The sequence below is a fragment of the Vigna umbellata genome, chromosome 4, assembly GCF_029865625.1.
Source record: "Vigna umbellata cultivar VRB3 chromosome 4, Vumbellata_1.0, whole genome shotgun sequence".
Taxonomy (NCBI): Eukaryota; Viridiplantae; Streptophyta; class Magnoliopsida; order Fabales; family Fabaceae; genus Vigna; species Vigna umbellata.
The window spans coordinates 21919026-21940525 of record NC_142168.1 but is presented as its reverse complement, the minus strand read 5'-3'; the positions used below and the strand labels follow the sequence as shown (position 1 = coordinate 21940525).

General features: G+C 39.3%; 1 protein-coding gene and 1 pseudogene across 1 annotated transcript; both read left to right on the top strand.

Annotated features, from left to right (window-relative positions):
* The first annotated feature begins 1124 nt into the window (after positions 1–1124).
* Positions 1125–1682, top strand: LOC148199566 (uncharacterized). Its single transcript, XM_088112710.1, has one exon. The coding sequence runs from the start codon at positions 1125–1127 to the stop codon at positions 1680–1682; it is 558 nt and encodes a 185-aa protein (XP_087968836.1).
* A 3888-nt stretch (positions 1683–5570) lies between these two features.
* LOC148199565 (uncharacterized) lies at positions 5571–9329 on the top strand (annotated as a pseudogene).
* Positions 9330–21500: the final 12171 nt, after the last annotated feature.

The following is a 21500-nucleotide window of genomic DNA, read 5'->3' as shown; positions in this document are numbered from 1 at the left end:
AAGAACACCGGAGCCACCTATCAACGCTTGATGGATAGGACTTTCAGGGAACAGATCGGCCGGTGCATGGGACGCCTAGGTAGACGACATGGTTGTTCGCTCGACGGACGGCGTGGGTCACGTAAAGGATTTGGAGGAGGTGTTTCGCCAAGTCAGGAACTTCAGGATGCGGCTAAACCCATCCAAATGCACATTCGGAGTGGCTATTGGAAAATTCCTAGGTTTCATGCTTACATCCCGGAGGATTAAAGCTAACCCTGACAAATGCGAAGCGGTATTGCAAATGCAAAGCTCGACCACTCTTAAGGAGATTCAAGGACTTATCGGCCGACTCACGGCTAAGGATGGCAAAAAAATCTGCGCTCGTGGATATCTGCGTATAAAATCCGCGACGGATAGTTGATACCCGCGGATATTTACTATCCACAACCCGCGGGTAGCAGATATTTTAATACTCGCTTATAAACGGGTCGGGTGCGGGTATTATACTATCTGACAAAAAAAAAATTTAATTTATATTTTATTAAGTTAAATTTAATTAAAATTAACATTAATTTATATTTTACAAGATTAAATTTAATTAAAATTGAATTTAAATTTATATTTAATTTAATTTATATTATATTATATATATTTTTTAATTATATTTAAATATTATTTTAATAATTTATTAAAATATTTTTTTTAAATATGTGGGTATCCGCGGATATCCACGGGTATCCGCGGGTTTTAAAATACCCGCGGATATTTTTAAAGCGGGTATCCGTGCGGGTAACGGGTGGATTTTTTTTTGTCGGGTCGGGTTGCGGGTAGGCACTATACGTGCCCGACCCGACCTGTTGCCATCTCTACTCACGGCCTTATCGCGATTCATCCAAGGCTTGCTGAAAGGGTCAGACCTTTCTTGTGGAAGATGAGAAAGGGATCCGGCTCCGTATGGGATACCAAATGTGAGCAGGCGTTTCAGGACGTCAAGACCATCCTGCTGAATCCACCTGATGAACCGCCCCACGCCGGGAGAAGATCTGCAGATCTGTTTGGGCGTATCAGAGTCGGCCATTAGCGTTGTGCTAACACAAGAGTGGCCCCAATCAAGGCTCGTATACTTCTTCAGCCGCACACTTATGGACGCCGAAACTCGCTATCAGCAAGTGGAAAAGGTGGCATTGGCTTTGTTAAACGCATCCAAAAGGCTCCGACCGCACTTCCAAAGTCACCAGGTGATTGTCAGAACCGATTTCCCAATTTCTAAAATGCTCAGGAAACTAGATCTGGCGGGCGCATGGTGGCTTGGGCGGTGGAACTATCGGAGTTTGGCCTACGCTACGAACCCAGGGGGATCGATCAAGGGCAAACACTTGGCTGATTTTGCGACGAAGTTACCCCACACAGTCCAAGATGAATGGAGCCTGTACGTCGATGGAGCTTCCGGGAGATCGATAAGTGGGGCGGGCGTAGTGCTGGAAGGCCCGAACGGATTCCTATTAGAACATTCTTTGATATTCAAGTTCAAGGTATCCAATATTCAGGCAGAATACGAAGCCCTGGTCGCCGTCCTAGAATTGGCAAGGGACATGGGAGCTCGCAAGGTCGTGTGCTGGACGAATTCCCAATTGGTCGTGGGCCAGATGAACGACAATTTCCAAGTGAAAGAGGAACAATTGATGCGGTACTTCCATTGAGCAACAGAACTGGTGAAATCATCCGACAAAGTTGACATTCAACACATCCCCCGTGAAGATAATACCCGGGCGAATATGGTATCCAAGCTCAGCACGGAAAAGGAAAAAGAGCAGTTAATGATAGTCGTACGTCAAGTACTGCTGCAACCCTCAATCGAATGCTTGGCGGTGTCGAACGATGAAGGGGATTGGCGATCGGAGATCCGGGGCTTAATGTCCCGACAGGACGACGGACGACCCATCGAACCGGCAGAAGCGAAGAGGATCGCCCGCTACCTCCTTGTGGGGACGACCTATACAAAAGAGGGTTCTCCACCCCCTCCTCAAGTGCCTGGGGAAACAGGAAGCACGCTACGTGATGGATGAACTCCACAACGGAATCTACGATTTCCACACCGGATGGCGAGCTTTGAAAGCCCGGGTACTGAGAGCGAGGTACTATTGGCCGACCATGGAAGTGGATACAAAGACGTTCGTCCAAAAGTGCCTTAGTTGTCAAGCGCACGCTAATAACACCCATCTGCCGCCCCATACCTTACATACGATAACGTCGCCGTGGCCGTTCACTCAATGGGGCATGGATATCGTTGGACCATTTCCCAAAGGTCGGGCCCAGAAGAATTCCTCCTTGTAGTAGTGGACTATTTTACAAAGTGGGTGGAGGCCGAACCTTTAGCGACCATAACGGCATCCCAAGTCCAAAAATTATGTTGGAAGTTGGTATGTCGATTTGGTCTTACTCGGACAATCATCACGGATAACGGCCGAAAATTCATTGATAAAAAATTGGTCGAATTTTCATAAACTTGGGAATTAAGCACGTCACCAGTTCGGTGGAGCACCCACAGACGAACGGTCAGGTAGAGGCCATGAACAAAACCGTGGTGGTCGAGCTAAAGAGGAGATTGGGGAGAGGAAGGGAGCTTGGGTCGATGAGTTACCAGAAGTATATGGGCATACCGATGCACACCCCATGGAACGATCAAAGAGACCCCTTTTAACTTGACGTATGACATTGACGCCATGTTACCAGTTGAACTGGGGGAGCCCTCATTACGGCATCAAGTAGAGGACCTACAGTTGAACGACCAAGAGTTGCGAGTGTAGCTGGATTCTCTGGATGAACGGAGGAACCAGGCGACACTAAGAGCTGAAGCGTGCAAACGCATGGTGGAAAAAAAGTATAACTCCAAAGTTCGACCGAGGAGTCTTCAGGAAGGTGACTTAGTATGGAGGAAGGTTGGAGAGGCTCGCCGAGTGACCACTCACGGCAAATTGGCAGCAAAGTGTGAAGGGGCTTTCCGGGTGATAGAAGCACTGGGAAATGGAGCATACAGACTTCAACATGCAGACGGACAATCGATTCCAAACACTTGGAACGCCACACATTTAAAGTTTTATTTCAGTTGAATTATTCTTAGAAATTGTATGTTCATTTTCATCGATTAATACAGTGACAGGACGTCCGTCTCCTCCCAAGACTAATCTTACTAAGCACGAGGAAAGCACATCCAAAAAGAACAAGTTGATGAATGGAGAGTTCCCCCAGGAACCATTGTCAACTTGGCCGGACGGTAAACGGAGAGTTCTTTCCGAAGAACCACTGCCGTCCAACCATCCAAAAAGACCAAGTTGATGAACGGGGAGTTCCCCCGGGAACCACTGTCAACTTGGCCTGACGGTGAACAGAGAGTTATTTCCGAAGAACCACTGTCGTCCGAGCATCCAAAAAGAACAAGTTGATGAACAAAGTTCCCCCAGCAACCACTGTCCACTTGGCCGGACGGTGAACGGAGAGTTCTTTCCGAAGAACCACTATCGTCCGAGCATTCAAGAAAAACAAGTTGATGAACGGAGAGTTCCCCTGGAAACTACTATCAACTTGGCCGAACAGTGAACGGAGAGTTCTTTCCAAAGAACCACTATCGTCCGAGCATCCAAAAAGACCAAGTTGATGAATGGAGAATTCCCCCGGGAACAACTGTTAACTTGGCCGATCAACGAGACATTAAAATAAATCAATAGCAAACCGGAAAAATAAAATCCAAACAACCGGGTGAATAAAAAAGATTGTATTCATTAACAAAGGAATGCACCAAAATCACCATTAGAGTGGGTAAAGGGACGACCTGGCCAACATCTCGACAATTCGAGATGTTGGATGGATGGCCTCACGAATACATCAAAAAGTCTAAAAAAAATCCCTAAAGCTAAAAAATAAAGGCAATCAACTATCGCCATCCTCCGCCTCGTCATCCACGTCCTCGACCTCCACTGCTTAATCAGATACCACGACATCGGGAGGCCCTTCAATCTCTGGCTCCTCGCCATCGAAGACATTTTCTCGATGTCGAAGCCCAAGGCAAAGGGTTCCTGAATACTAGCGAGGACAAACGCCTGATGAAGGGCCTTGTTGAAACCCTCCTCATGCTCGAAGACGATACCCGCCTCCAGTTCGGATATCTTCTCCTTCGCCCTAGCAAGATCATCGGTCAGAACTGGATTCGACCAAAGAAGCCCATTCTCAGAGTTCTTCTGACGGTAGACCTTCACCTTCAATTGGCTGCACTCTTCCATGAGCCGTTCATAGTCGTTCCGGGTTCCGGTCAGACGGTCATTCGCATTGGCCGACTCCTTCTTGGCCTTTCAAAGGTCGGCCTCCAACTGTTCGATCTTTTTGTCATAGTCGTCATGGGTCAAGATCATCTCATCCATGGCCGATCGGAGAGAGGCGAAGTTCTTCTCTGCTAGGAGTTTAACACGAACGACGTCCAAACCCCGGTGATCAGCGAACTCCCTTAGATACCAAACGAGGGAAGCCGCCCGAGTGGACATCTCCAACATAGCATTGGTCAGCTCCACTTCAATAGCGGCTCGATCAGAGGTCACTAAGAAGACCACATGTGGAATTTCATCCGGTCACTCATGTTGAATGCTGGACTAAATATTCCGCCTAGTAGTGGTGCGAAGGGGCCTTCTCCTTCCCCTTGCGGGCTTTCTTCGATGCCGACCGGGACGAAGAAGCTTCCTTGTCTTTATGACCCTCGCCCGCAAAGTCTTTCCTTTTCCTCACAAGGGGGCGGCAGAAGCAGTGGTTGCCTTAGAGGACGAATCCACGAACACATCCCTAAGGCTTAGGACAATTCCACAACAGGCGCCCGACCTACAAGAATGGGTCCCCTAGTCGCTTCGACGAGAGGGGCCGATTGTGGTTCCACAACGGTTATCAGAGGCATCCGGCTAGTCGAGGAAGACCGCCGTACAATAGGAGGGCGAAGAGCGGTCAACCTCACCTTCTCCGGGCCGACGACGAGCTGGCCCCGGCTCCTTTCCTGGAGGCCATAAAGTTCGATTGGCAGGGGGCAGGAGCAGTCATGAGATTTGGAAGAAACAAGCAAACTCAGATACGTTAAGGTCGACATACTAAAGAAAAACGAATCCAACATGATAATACCATACCGAACGCCTTTCGTTCACAATCCTCATGACGAAGGCATTAACTAAGTGACGGGCGGAAATGCGACGGGGAGGGTGTTGATGGTGCGCACGGCCTCTAAGTCGGCCGGATTCAACACTCCCACGGGGAACTCCTTTATTTTCAGGGTTCCCTTATCCAATAAAAAGGGAACAAGGGATTCCCCGCATCGTCATGGAACTCACGACAGCCGGAGGCATCAATGATGATCTTGAAGTAATGATGTTTGCAATTTTTGAACGAGTCGGAGTACGGACGGAAGAGTGTCCTATCCCGAACGGAAGTTAGAGACACCCAACCAACCTGAGGGGGTGAACAGACCTCAAAATAGTGGAAGAAGACGGGGATTGTCGGAGTAACACCCACTGCCAGACACATTGCCAAAATGCCTGCATAGCCGCCCAGGAGTTAGGATGCAGTTGTGCCGGGGCTACGTTGGCTTCCCGAAGGACGGCCATCTGAAACTCGGTAAAGGGAACCCGAACCCAGAGTTGCGCAAAGACATTAGCATACATATAGAAGAAGTCGTCCGGGCTCGACCTCTTCCCATAGTAACTCTCTCATTCCTCAGGCTAACCCCGTCCGGATCAATGGAATGAGAAGGGTAAAAGTACCTTAAACACTTACAATGTACAAAATATGTGGAAGTACTCTATAAAAGAGAACTTTAGTAATCTCAAAAAATTGACTCCCCTAAATTTAGTTCACAACCACTTAGGATGTCAAAGGCATTTCAATACTAAGGACTTCTCTTTGCATGCCCTTATTGAATGCCTATGACAATAGTGTTCAAATTGCTTCCATGTTCGACATGAGTAGTAATAGGTTTATTACTTATGTCACATGGAGTGTTGTTGTTTTAGCTAAGTTTTTATTTGTTTGGCTTGTCATAGAACATGGCCCATTTTCCCAACCATTGTGGATGGATGTATGACCGTTGTTATAGTGGAAGGAGAGGTTTGAAGGAATCTTTTGTCATCGGAGTTGAAGCGTTTGTGGAGATGGCCCGACGATATCAATATTATGCTATTGATGGAGGGATTCGATGTTCATGCATCAAGTGCGAATGTATAAGGATTTTGAAAGATGAAGTGTCAAACTTCACCTTTACCAAAAAGGGTTCATGCCTAATTACACGGTTTGGACATTTCATGGTGAAGAAATTCCTTCGACCTCCACTACAACTGGAAACCGGCTTGCATCAGATTCGAATACTATTGTACATACAGTTGAGATAGATCAATTTGCCTATATGCAACAGATGGTCGACAATGCTCTTCGTCGCCATGCTGAACAAGAAGCAAACGATAGTCATGATGAAGAGTCTCCAAATGAAAACACTCAAAGGTTTTACAATTTACTGACAAGGCAAATCTACTTGTATTTGAAGGTTCATCTGAGTCAAAATTGTCAGTGTGCATTAGACTCATGGCTGACAAATCTAATTGGAACGTTCCCATTCAAGCATGGACTTCTATACAAAATTGATCTTAGATTTGACACCACCAAAAATTTTATGCCGAAGAATTATTACCAAGCCAAAAAATGTGTTTCAAAGTTGGAATTGGAAGTCAAGAAGATTGATTGTTGTGTTAATGGATGTATGTTATTCTATGACAATGACAGTGGCAAAAATGATGCATTGTTGGTTGAATGCAAGTTTTGTGGCTCACCTCGATATTACACGATGTATGCTGGATAGAGGCAAAAAAAACCAATTCCCTTAAAGTCTATGTTCTACATGCCTATAATTCCAAGATTACAAAGAATGTTTACTTCAATGTAAACATCATAACACATGACATGACATGATGGTAACAAAACTAAAGGATTTTTGCGTCATCCTTCTAATGGTGAAGCTTGGAAGCACTTCAATGTAAACATGCATCCTTTGCTAGTGAACTGCGTAATGTCAGACTTGGTCTATGCTCTGATGGGTTTACCCAGGCGTCTGCATCACCGTATTCATGCTGGCCGGTGATAGTTACCCCATAGAATCTACCACTGAGATGTGTATGACAAAGCCTTACATGTTTTTATCGTGTATAATACCAGGTCCATTTGATCCCAAATCATTGATTGATGTTTATTTGGAGCCTTTGATTGATGATTTGAAGAAGTTATGGAATGGTGTTTGGACGTATGACATTTCAAGGAAGCAAAATTTCCTAATGAGGACACCTTGATGTGGACTATTAATGACTTCCAGCGTACAAATGTTATCTAGTTGGAGCACGCATGATCGATTAGCTTGTCCACATTGCATGGAACATACAAAGTCATTCCAATTGAGTTATGGTCGGAAAAGTAGTTGGTTTGACTGCCATCGACGGTTCTTGGCCATTGATCACCCCTTTAGAAGAAACAAAAAGGCATTTTGCAAAGGGCAAGTTGAAACGGATTTTCCCCCGTCGAAGTTGACTGGATCACACGTTCTTTGACAATGTCTTCAACACAGTTATGAATGTTATAGGTAAGACAAAAGATAATGAGAAAGCAAGAAAATATTTACCTTTGTATTGTGCACGAAAAGACCTAGAGTTGAAGGCGCAAGTTAACGACCGATTATTTAAACCAAAAGCAAATTACACCATGTCAAAAGACGAGGCAAGAATAGTGTGTGGTTGGATCAAGGAGCTTAGAATTGCAGATGGATATGCTTCTAACTTGTCCATATGTGCCAATGTTCAAAACGGTACTATTCAAGGGTTGAAGAGTCATGATTGCCATGTATTCATGGAGACTTTCATCCCTCTTGCGTTCAGTTGTTTGCCAATGCATGTGTTAAATCCACTGATAAAAATTAGTAACTTCTTTAAAGATTTGTGTTGCACGACACTAAAGGAAAATTCCCTTAGAAAGATGGAAGAAAATATCCCAATTATTCTCTGCAAATTAGAAAGAATATTCCCTCCTGCATTCTTTGATTCAATGATGCATATTCCAATTCATCTTGCATATGAAGCTTGGCTTGGGGGACCTGTGCAATACATGTGGATGTATCCATTTGAAAGGTTTATGGGATAATCCAAACGTTCAGTTAACAATAACGCTAGAGTAGAAGGCTCAATTTGTGCAGCTTACTTGCACAGAGAGACAACGTATTTTTGTTCACATTATTTCAAAAAGTTCATGTTGTCCCCCACTCATGTCAGAAATGAAATGCAATGGCAAGTTGAACCACGTCAAGGTGCATTATCAGTTTTCCGATAATCAGGCCACCACGCAGGGAAAGAATTCACTTATTGGTTAACTGATGCTGAATTCAACTCTGCTCATGTCCATATCTTAATCAATTGCAGTGAAGTTAATCCGTACCTTGAGTATGTCATCACCCATCTCTTATATTTGCAATGGTACAATTGTTATACACTAATACAAATCATTTGTACCAGCTCATTTCTTGTGGCTGAGCAAGTGTGAAAGAATGGCACACTTACTTCCCCAATGGTTACAAATTCCATACACATGAGTGGTCTAAAGGAAAGAAAACAACAAATTGTGGTGTGTACGTCAAGGGCCTTATAGAAGGTTCCTATGATGACTTCTACGGCATCATTCATAAAATATATGAGCTAGAGTACAACATCACTACTTCTCCAAACGGAGTAGTACTTTTTTATTGTGAATGGTTTGATCCTTCTAGAGCTGGTACTATAGTGGATCCACGCTTTAATATTGTCGAATTGAACCAGAGATTAAGATATGGACTGTTTGATCCTTTCATTCTACCAACTAATGTGAGACAAGTTTATTATGTGCCATATCCACCATTCCTCAATATTGACAAGCGTGGTTGGGTCGTAGCAATACAAACCAAGCCTAGAGGTCGCATTGACTCAAATGAGGTTGAGGAAGATGTTGCCTACCAGCTTGACCAAATGTCACAACCACAAGAAATTATTGAAGTTTAACGTATAACCGCATTGGTCAACCCTGATGGTGATGGAGATGAATTAGAAGCAGCAATACAAGGTGATAAATAACAAGAAGAAGAGGAAGAAGAACAAGAAGAAGAACAAGAAGAAGAAGAAGAAGAAGAAGAAGAAGAAGATGGTGATGATGATGATGATGATGATGATGATGAAGAAGAAGAAGAAGAAGAAGAAGATGATGATGATGATGACGATGATGAAGAAAAAGAAGATGAAGATCATGATGACGACGATTGAATGTTGGACATCTATTGTAGCAAATTGAACTATCATTTCAAGAGTTATCCAAAATACCATATTTTAAGACTGTGTATGCAATTATTTACATTCACTTTAATTTGTATTGATCATTCCTTATTCATTTCTATTGTTCATTCCTTATTCATTTCTATTGTTTCGCTTTATTTGTAACCATTTCAATGCAGTAATGACAGGACAAAGTTCAGAACGTCCTAATAAAGGAAAGGGGTAGCAAGGCCTAAAAAGAGGCAACGAGAGGCACCAAAGTATGTACTTAGGGTGCCTGCTAAACTACCTACCACTACTGCCCCTAGTCCATCATCTGTGGGGCCTCCTCCTACCCCTACAATACAACCTCCTACCCCTGCAGTAGACCCTACTCCTACCTCTGCAATACACCCTTATCCTACCCATATAGCACACCTTTCTCCTACTCCTACAGCAAACCCTATTCCTCCTCTTGTGATTATATCCCCCACTCCTCCCCCTATGCTTATTACCCCAACTCCTCCCCCTGACCCTACTTCTATACCTTCCTCATCTTGTATACTGCCTTCTGAGACTCTCACACCATCTGCTGATCCAGATTTAGCTGGTGATGGTGAAGGTCTTGACCCGGCCTCCATGATCGACCATGGATTGAGCCGTATGGTAAAGGGTAAGATTTTAATCCCTTGTTTAACCATTATGATGTTTAAAGATTACATTAATTCAAATGACTTTTATTATGCAGGTTTATTCCATCCAGGGTTGCTTCCTAGGCCATCACACGTTCAATTAAGCAACAGTTTTTAAGTCCATGGCCCACTTGGGGAGCAATACCTGATGACGACAAAAAGCCATTCTGGGAGCATTTTCAGGTGAACAATCCATTAAACTAATTGTCATTTTTCTTTTAGTATGTTCATTAATCAATGTTTGTTCTGTTTAATGTTACAGATGAAGGTGTAGTGGAAACCTGAACATGAAACATAGATACAAAGAAATTTCCACATGAAAGCATCTCATCTACTGTCAAAGATGTTTAGGGATGCCCGCAATGCAGGAGAGCGCCCTTACTGGTTGGGCGAGCAAATTTGGAACTCTTTACTGGCTCATTGGAATTCAGTAGAGTTTCGCAATAAGTGTGCCAAAGCCCAGAGGAATAAAGCTTCTGAAAAGGGTGACACCCTGCATACTGGTGGGTCGATAACGATTCATGAGCATGCCATTTGTATGGTAAACTTTCATTACTTTTCTGTTTCTTTCATATATAAGTTTTGTATTTTATATTTCATATGTACACTTGTAACTATAAATTATGTTACAAGTGTAGAGGTAACGCGCAGAGCAGGAGGAAGGAGAAAGGAGAAGTAACGCGCAGAGGAAAATAGGAGAGTAAAGGAAGGAGAAGCGCGGATTAGGTTAAGTCTGAATATAGTATAGAGGTATAGGCATCGATTGCCTAGTCATCCGAGACAATAGGACCTTTTTTTTGAACTGGGTAGTGGTATATGCCTCGTTTCTTGAATTAACCGGTGCCATATCATTATTCTACTCAGCTTTTAGATTAACCGATGTATATAACTTTATACCAGTGACAGTGTTTATAAAGCCGTAAGATAGATAAAAAGGAGAGACATTACTTATTCAATATACCATAATACATTGAGGGACCAAATTAAGTGTTTCTCTCAACTCTATTAATAAAAGACCATGCTTGTGAAAGTCTAAGTCAATAACTATTTTTAATTTTAACTATTTTTACATTATATTTGAATTATTTTAGTTTATAAGTATTCTATTTCCCGTTCAAAAGACAGTATTTTTCTTTTGTGTAGTCATCTAAATTCGAGGGTCTTTATACACTAATACTTTTCCTTGTTTGTCATATCATATCATACTTATGTGATGGGTTTACTTTACAATTTTCCAAGTCCTCACCCTAGATGTCACTTCAACTCCTAAATAATATTTAATTAGTTAAATACATGTTTAACTGTTAGAATTAAAACTGGTAAACAGAAAAATTCAGATAAAATTTATTGTGGATTGATGTTTTATTTTAAAATTACAATATCTATTCAATTTACATAAAGTAATAACTTAATTTATGTGATGCATAAAATGAACTACAAATTACACCGGCATCCAGAATGAAATTGCTATCAAATGAAATGCTATCGGTTCTATAGTATGAACACAAAATTGGTTTTTGTAGAATAAACACATAACTATGTTCTTTCTTCTTATATTTATGTTTTTTATTTTCTACACAATGAAAAAGCAAATAAATATTGGACCGTCCGATATGACCGGGTGTCTGTATTGAGTATGTGGGATTTGAGGCGATAGTCAACCTTGTCGGCTTAAGAACGACTACTTATCATTGGCGGTTCCACTTTAGGCAGTTTGTGTGGAGTCGCATAATGCGAAGACAATTCTTGTAATGGAAGATAGTAAGGTGCAGAACTCTCGTAGTGACACTAGACAAGGAGAATTGGAGATGAGAACATGTATGCTTTATCTTCGTCCTTCTAACCATTTTTTTTAAATTACTAAAACACATTTAGTTTATTAGATAACAAAAAAATGTATACTCATAATTCACTTTGTTCTTATTTTGTTTTGATTGAATATTTTTTTATTAGACATATTTTCATATTCTCTCGTTTATGTAATTTGTTTTATATCCATTATATTTATTTACATATTTGAATTACTTTTTCGCTCTTCACAACCTCAATTAGATATTTGAATCTTTTGTACCGTTTTGCTAAAACAGCATTGCAATTTAAGAAACACATGCCTTAATTTCATAAAATTTAATTTATTTTTAAGATATACATTTTATCATCTCTTCGTCTTTTTATATTCATATCTTTCTTTTTTTTACTCTAAATTTTCATTAAACAAAGAAATATGAGAATTATTTATTTAAAATAATAATAATAATAATCATTAAACAAAAAATAAATAAATTTTTAACACAAAGTTAAATAATGTTACCTATAATTTGTACTGTAACAATGATGTAAAAGTGATATTAGTATACCTTATGTTATATGAAGATATTGGATCCTTTCTAGGCATTTTCTATTTTATTTTTACCATTTATTTTGCATGCAAAATTATTAATTAAACACGGGATGGTATATTTTTAATTTTCGCTATGTTTACATTATATTTGAATTATTTTAGTTTATAAGTGTTCTATTTCCTCAAATCACAGTATTTTTCTTTTGTGTAGTCATCTAAATTTTAGGGTCATTATACATTAATACTTTTCATTATTTGACATATCATACTTATGTGATGGGTTTACTTTAGAATTTTCCAAGTCGTCACCCTAAATGTCACTCCAACTCCTAAATAATATTTAATTATTTAAATACATGTTTCTCTATTATAATTAAAACTGGTAAACAGAAAAATTCGGATAAAATTTATTGTGGATTAATGTTTTCTTTTTAAATTACAATATCTATTCAATTTACATAAAGTAATAACTTAATTTATGTGATGCATAAAATAAACTACAAATTACATGGCATCCACAATGAAATTGTTATCGGTTTTATAGTATGAACACAAATTTGGTATTTGTAGAATAAATCAAATCGTGAGAAAAGTTTTAGGGCAATAATTTTATTCCAATCAATGAACGTATCCCAAAACTTGTTAAAAGAAAGGTAACTCACACGAACTTGGAATTTTTAGATTAAACGAAAGCTTTATATAAAAATAACCCATCAAATATTTCCTTACAAAATAGTTAAAGAATTATAAATCAATATTTGAAAGATAATAAAATTAAAAGGTCGGATCGAATCAACATATGTCAAAAGTGAACACGAGTTGGTCAGAGTTAAAATTCAAAACAAGTCAGTCCAGACTTTTTGATGGAGCTAAATCAACATGAACCCAAATAAAATGAACTCGATCTTACTTAATAGTCAAATATATTAAATATTTTTTCTAAATTTAGTTTAATTGACAAAGTAAATCTAATATAGATTTAATACAAATTAAATTGTATTAAGAATTTAAATTTAGTTGATGCAAGTTAAAATGGATCTGGACTATATCTAATTTACTTTAGGAGTTACTCCCTCCCCCATCACACGGTGCATACTTCCCATTTCTCTTTTATCCTTCACTGATATTTAAACGGATGTGAATATACGTTGATTTTTAAATGGTAATGGTTGTCATCATCCGTGCACGGATATCAACATCCATTGAAGGATAAACGAATGTCGATATTCGTCCATGGATGTTTACATCCGTTTAAAAATATACATGCTAATCCTCCCAATTTCGATTTCTAACCTAACTGTTATTTATTTTTTATTTTTTAGTGTTTTCTATGCAATTTAATGTATACTATTGTCTTTCATTACTCCAATTCTATCTATATCTATGGAGTTTATGCGTGTCATAAATAATATATATATATATATATATATATATATATATATATATATATAATTATATATATATATATATACTACAAGAAAAAAATAAATTACATACATCTAAAATTCGTATATAACACTTGGTTACACACGGCTTACATACGGGTAAAAATGTGTATATAAAACTGGCGTAGTTAAATTATATACGAATATATTCATATATTAGTTATACAGATTTATCCGTATATAAAATATATACGGATAAATTTTTATATAATATCCGTAGATAAGTTATATATGAAAAAATTTGTATATAATATCTGTATATAAGTTATATATGAATTTATCTGTATATAACTTATATGAATTCATATGTGGGTTACATACGGAAAAATCCATATATAACTTTATGGCTTTATAAAAAAAATTAAATAATCCCATTTCTGCATCCAATAATTAGAAGTTTTATATATTTGATAAATGTCAAACACAACTGCCAAATTAACAAAAAATAGTATCAAATTATCAAATAATAACTGATTGTCTTTTACATAGTAGTAAACTAAACTACTTATACAATTGGCTATCGGTGAAAAACTATCCAAGAATTGCTCCACCAATGTTTTAAACTCCACCAACTAGCCATTTATCATCAAAGTGGTGGCTCTAAACCTCAAACCGAGAATCTTCAATTCTTGTATTGATGAATAGTTTAATAGCTAACGTTAAATCCAATGAAATGACCTATCAAAGAGATAATGAGAAACCAAGTTATTGAAAGAGTCATAATATTATAGTTAAAACTACAAGGTTTATAAGAAAAATAAAGATAATTTATCTTGTTATAAAAAATGTATAGTAAATTGTAATAAGAAATTAACTCCTAAAAGTGAACAATAATAATTGAATATAAAAAGTAAAGTGTAATAATAAATTAACTCCTAAATTGTAATGATACATTAATTCAGTTTGATTAGTTGAACATGGATTAGTATAATAATTCTAACACTACAAAAAAGAAAGACATTACCGAAGGCCAGAAGCCCTCGGAAACAACCGGAAACCGTCGGTACAAGGTAATTACAGACGACTTATCAACGGCCAAAGAACCCTCGGTAAATCACTTGTCGATAAGATTTCCCGAGGGCTTCCGCCCTTCGGTAAATAAGCCTTCGGTAATTAGCGAAGGATGCATGCCTTCGGTAATTACTGAAAGGCACAAGCCTTCGGTAATTACCGAAGGGCGGAAGCCCTCGTTAATTACCGAAGGGCAGAAGCCTTCGGTAATTACCTAACGTGGGTAGTTACCGAAGGGCATAAGCCTTCGGTAAGTTCGAGGCAGATCCAAGGCACAATTATATTTCTTATGAAACCAAACAAACCTGTATAAATTGTTCAAACACAAACAGACCTGCATAACATTTTCCAACAACATACAGACCTGCATAATGTGCATCTCAATGATGCAATCATTGATCAGAATGACAATATAACATCTGAATTATCCAATCATCCATAGAACATGTATTTATAAATAAAACATAAAACAATGTAACATAATGATGTTCTAACATCCAAATCATCCAATTGATCTAACATCCAAATGATCGAAACTCCAAATGTTCTAATATCCAAATGTTTCTATAACAACTAATAACAAAATAAACTAATAATGTACATAGTTATCATCAGAATGATCTTCATCATCCTGTGGGTTGGACTGATGTCGGGTGGACTGATGAGGGTTGGATTGATGTGGGCTGCTGAGGGACAGCGGGTGACGGGGAGGGTCGTGGCTGGATCAGAGGTATATTGAATTGATCATGTGAAGTTTCAGGCAACACTCTCATGATCAGGGCCTTAAAGTTTTTAAACTCTGCTCTAAAATCAGTGATTTCCTGGTCACGTTGCTCTAGTGCCTGCGTGAGGCGGACAACGGCCTCGTCAGCAGTAGTGGTGGAAGAAAAAGGTTGTTGCTTTAGAGTACCTCCTCTCGATGTTGTATAGTTTGCAGTAAGTTGTCCTACACCATACACTCGTCCCTTTTTCTTCCCACCAACGATGTCGACCCAGCACTGTGTCGTACGGATGTCGTCTTCTTCATTACTCGCATCATCCGATTTAGGAGATGACCCATGTTCAGATCTACCCTGTGAAAGTCTCGTAGAAAATTCTTCCTGTTCAAACATTAAAAGCAATGTTAGGGAATGACAGAATAACATAAATTAAAAATTAGTAATAGTAATAGTTATTTGCTTACATGAGTCCTCCGAGATCTTTCATCAACGAATTCATTAGTGTCCTTTCAAACATGAGTCTGTGGAAAGACCTCATCAACATGGACCGCCTGTCCCAGAGCTTGTGCTTGTAACATAATGTATTACAATATACTAGTATAAAGTTATATACATCGGTTAATCTAAAAGCGGGGGTAGAATAATGATATGGCACCGGTTAATTCAAGAAACGAGGCATATACCACTACCCAGTTAAAAAAAAGGCCCTATTGTCTCGGATGACTAGGCAACCGATGCCTATACCTCTACACTTTATTCAGACTTAACCTAATCCGCGCTTCTCCTTCCTTTACTCTCCTATTTTCCTCTGCGCGTTACTTCTCCTTTCTCCTTCCTCCTGCTCTCCGCGTGCCAGTGCTCGGCCCATTGGTGACCTGCCTCGCCGCTGCTGTCTGTGGTGCTTCCACCAACGACTCCACTCTTTCGCCATCGTTGTAGCCTCCACCGTTGTTGCCTCCGCCGTTGCTGCTTCCGTACTGCTACCTCCGCCATTGCTGCTTCCGTACTACTGCCTCCGCCGAAAATAGAAAAGGGCCAAGCCGCTCCAGATCTGCCGTTGCTGCTTCCGCCCTACTGCCTCCGCCGGAAATAGAAAAGGGCCAAAACGCTCCAGATCCAGATCCCCCGTTGCTGCTTCCGCACTGCTACCTCTGCCGAAAATAGAAAAGGGCCAAGCCGCTCCAGATTCAGATCCGCCGCTCCAGATGCAGATCTGCTGCTCCAGATGCAGATCTTCAGATCGGCGAGATCCACCGCTCCAGATCTAGATTCGCCGCTCCAGATCCACAACTCCAGATCGGCGAGCCCTCCATCGTCTCCACCGCGGCACTTGTGGTCAAACCCCTCACCGCAAGTCGCTGCCACCCTCTCACCCATTCGAATGTCGTCGCCATCCTAGATAGTAGCGTTTGCAACTGCTCTGACGGTTCTCTGGTTTTAGTTGTTTCTGCTTATGAGTTTCTTCTCATTAGTTTTAGTTGATTCTTGTCAAACTCTGTTCAATCAATGGTTTAACATTATTGTAATATTGTGTCTTATTTCTTTCTTGATTCCTGTATGATTTTCTTTTGATTGTTTTAGATTGTTCAATCAATGGTTTAACATTGTTGTAATATTGTGTGTTGTTTCTTGTTTGATTCATATATGGTTTTCTTTTGATTGTTTTAGATTCTTTAGCTGGGAAGTTCTGTTTGCCATGATGAATTGAGTTCTAAATCTGAAAAAAAAAACCCTCTACTGCCTCGGTTATTACATAACCGAGGCATATTTTTATCACGTTTTATTTCGGTCCGTAACCGAGTTATAAAGTGTGGCTTTTTTACCTCGCTCAGATATGCATCGGTTGTAAAACCGATGCCTATGACCAAATCTAACCGGTGCCTTTTCTCGTTATCCTACTAGTGTGTATTGCATGACCATAAGGTATCTTTCTTAATCTTAATGGACGATCGATCATAGTCTTAAGCAACCTTAAGAATAGTCTTAATCAGGTTTGCCAATAAGTTTTGTTTATTAAGATTATGGATCGTGATTATAATTTTGCTAATCATAAGTCCAACTCAACAACTATAAATGCAGGTCAAATGTAAGACGGTAGGTGATTGCATTTATTACAAATTTGAGATTTTACTGTGACTGTTGATTGGATTAATCTCTAACTTGAGTGTAAGAATGTCTTTGACAGGTACAACACGGACGATTTGGAGCTCGGGTAAGGAAGAAATTTGACTAAGAGTGTTCAACATAACCTAAGTTAATTCGGAGAAAGATAGAAGGAGTATTTTGTGGAGATCTTCGACCTTACACCTGAAATATTTTGGTGCCCACCGTGGGGTCGAAGAATCCAGAAGTATACCCAACGGTGACCACGAGAAACATGAGCTCAGAAGAATTGGCCGCCCTAAGGGCAGAAAATGCTGCTAGGGAGAAAGCTAATGAAGAGGAGGACATGATCGTCCGCATAGAGTTGACGACACAACATTCTGGGCTAGCCAAACCGGACCAGGTCACTAGTACCAAGATTAAGGACAATGCAACACAATCATACAGGAAGAGAGTATCACGACCAGCAAGGATCGTCATCTGGTGAAAATGGAGCACAACGTTGGGATGCTACAGTTTGTATTGGCCATCATGGAGGCTCACATCTCTGAGCAGTTATGTTGAGATTGTTGATAGGGGGAGCACTGGTTTAGCTGAACCCACAATCTTAGTGATAGTTGTGTTTTTGATGTTGACAACACATAATTAATAATAACACGTGTGTATTGTGTTATACATGTCATATGCTTATGCTGACTTTGTTATATCTGTAAAAGCATATCTATGAACATATTATGTTGATCAATGCATAACATTGTGATTGATATATGATTTTATCTGTGGATGCATAACATATGTTTTCGGAAATGAAAAACAACAAGCACTATGGTTGAACTTTAAAGTATGGCAAAACAACAATTTTAAGTCGATTACATTATTGTTCAAATCGATTAAAACTCGTGGGTTTGCACAAATTCCTTTCAAGTGTGTTGTGAGATATTTTGAGAAGAAAATTTTGCAAAAATGTGTTAAGTGTTTCTACTTAATCGATTGCATGCAACTTGTATTCGACTAAGTTTGTTATTGATTTGAAAATTGTTTAAATGCTTGACATAACTATCACAACAGTCATATTTTTAAATATGTTGACCAAGCCTTTATTATGAATCGATTATATTAAATGCGCATTTAATTAATGCATTTGATTGCTATTATTATGTTACAAATGTCAAATGTATTCGACTACATTAATAGTCAAATCAATTAAAACGCGTCTGTTTTGTGAAAAACTATATATTGACGCCTGACTTGATTTTTGTAAGAAGTTTTAATCTTTTACATTTTCATATCTTTCAGAAAACGCTATAATATCTTACCGAGGAAAGAAAAGCTCCAAGAACTGAAGATCTACCGTGGTGATTTAGAGTCTTGAAGGTTTCTTGTGCAGCAAGGTTTACTGTGTTTTGAACGTCTGATCTCTTTGCACAACGAGGTGTATTTTGCTTGATTAGGAACTCTGTAATCATGAAGATTGGCTGGTATTCCCTATGGTGATTACAGGAAGAAGAATTGTGTTCTTGACTTTAAGAGTGTCTCAAAGGGTTTGACAGCAGAAGAGGGTGTTCTTGCTATGTGTCTTGTTTGTTGTACTGCCTATATTTATATTAGTGAGTTAGAGAGGTGTTTTACATTTTGACGTGACGTCACTGTAAAAACCTTGGTGTAAAAACTCAAATCTTTATAGTGCATTGACTTCCAACTCAGGTTCATTGGAAGGACATTGGATGTAGGCTTGGCCAAACTAGTATAAAAAGCAGTGTTTGAATTCTCTCTTCCCTATCTATGCATATAGTCGATTAACCTGTTATTGCATTCGATTAAGCGTATTGTTTCATTACATACAAATTTACTTGCATTTCAAGAAAAGTCCAAAGACATCCTACTTTGCGAAAAAGATTTTGAAAGCAAACATTTTTTTGCATCACCAATTCACCCCCCTCTTGGTGTGAGAAACTAAGCACTCCTTTTTTAACAAGTTCGTTCCACCCAACTTCAATATGTATGACGGGTCGACTGATCTGGAGGAACATCTCAAAATGTTCCTTAATCAGATGGCATTCTATACGACCAATAATGCCATATGTTGTAGAACTTTCTCCTTGTCCCTAGTGGGAGAAGCCTTGGAGTGGCTTAACTCCTTACCATTAAACTCGATGGAGAACTTTTCTAACATAAGAAACATGTTTGGTGAGCAGTTCACAGGCAGCCGAACGCAAGACCTACCACCCTAGCATTAAGAGTGAGAAGTAGGAGAAGAGACCAAGACGGTGAAGTCTAGAAAGGAAGGAGCGTCCATGTTAGGGGATAGATAGACAAAGACACACTATTAAAAAAATTCTTCTTTAATGCGCTATATACACCTCGACTTTACTGAAACTGAAGCATATAATAGCACAGTGTCATTTTCGTAGTTTTAGGGAAGTTTTATGCCTCGGTTCAAAAAGAACCAAAGCGCAAAAGGTTTACTACCTCGGTTACATAAGAAACCGAGGCATAAATTATTGCCAAATCACCCTGCTACCTTTGAGATACGCTGACAAACATTACGAAAATCATATATTGCCTTGGTTACAAAATCAGAACCGAGGTGTAAACTTTGACACGTACACTCTGCTCCTTTACAAATCCGAAACTTCTCAGATTGACATTCCAATTGCAGGGACGCTCTGGTGCATGCTATTTCATCGACTTTCAAAGAATCGAGTCAATATGGCTTTATCACATTGGTTAGGCCCCAACCGAGTCAATATATTTTCAAAATTGCATTATATTTTTCATTTTTAATTATTTTCAGATAGTTTCGGCATCGGTTAACCTTAATAACCGAGGTAGTATGGCTATATGACCTCGGTTAAGTTTGGAACCGAGGCACTATAACTTGTTATATTCAAAAGTAACCTTTCATCATTGTTCCTCTTCTTCTTGCGCAAACTCTCCCTCTTATTATTGTTCTCCAACCCCTCGAATCAGTGTCGTCTCCGTCGCCACCACGTCGTCGGTGTTCTCGAGCAAGAAGAAGCCTCGCATTGCCTTGCACTACCTCATCGCCGGTCTCCTCGCGTTGCCTCGTCGCCGATCTTCTCCCGCAATTACGTCGCTGCCTCGCCACCACGCTCCCTCCGCACCGTCGCCAGCGTGATGCCTTCACACTATTACAATCGCGCTCCCTCCTCATTGCTGCTGCGCTCCCTACTGCCTCCACACATTACCGCCGCAGTCTATCCCCGCTGTCGCCGCTCCCTGCTGCGAAATTGGTAATTCTGATTGGTATTCATCTTGATTTTGTGTCATTTTGTTATAATCTGAAGAATTTTATGTGTTTGTATGATTGAGAATTAGTTAGGTGGATTGATTACGTGTTTGTTTGAAAATTGGTGTTTGGGTTGGTTAGAGATAAGTTGAGGTTTCTATGTTAATATTTCACTGTAAATGAAAGTGGTAATTATGTTTTATTGTTGGAGTATGAAGTAAAATATATCATGATTGATATAATTATTAGAAGTTTGAACTCCAAAGAACATTTAAAACGAGAATGAATAAGTTTTATGTCATGGAAGTTAAATTTGGAATTGTGTTATGTTTGGTCATTGACTAGGAGAATTAAGTTAGGTGTTGGAATGAAGCCAAAATAATGAACTTAGTATAATTGTAGTTGTTGTTATTATTAAACCAACAAAGGAACATGTGTGATGCATTTTAGTATTACAAACATATTCTAGAATCAGTTTTAATGTCATTCATTAATTTGTTTATGTTTTTTCCAGATATTGTATTTTTGTGAGATTTTATAGCTTCTAAAACGCTCACATTCTCCATTATTGATTGACTTTCACGCTCCCAGGTAATTATTTGTTTGCTTGAATATATTGTTT

Excerpts from the sequence above, each read along its gene's own strand:
- LOC148199566 (XM_088112710.1), top strand. The coding sequence starts at position 1,125 with ATGGACGCCGAAACTCGCTATCAGCAAGTGGAAAAGGTGGCATTGGCT.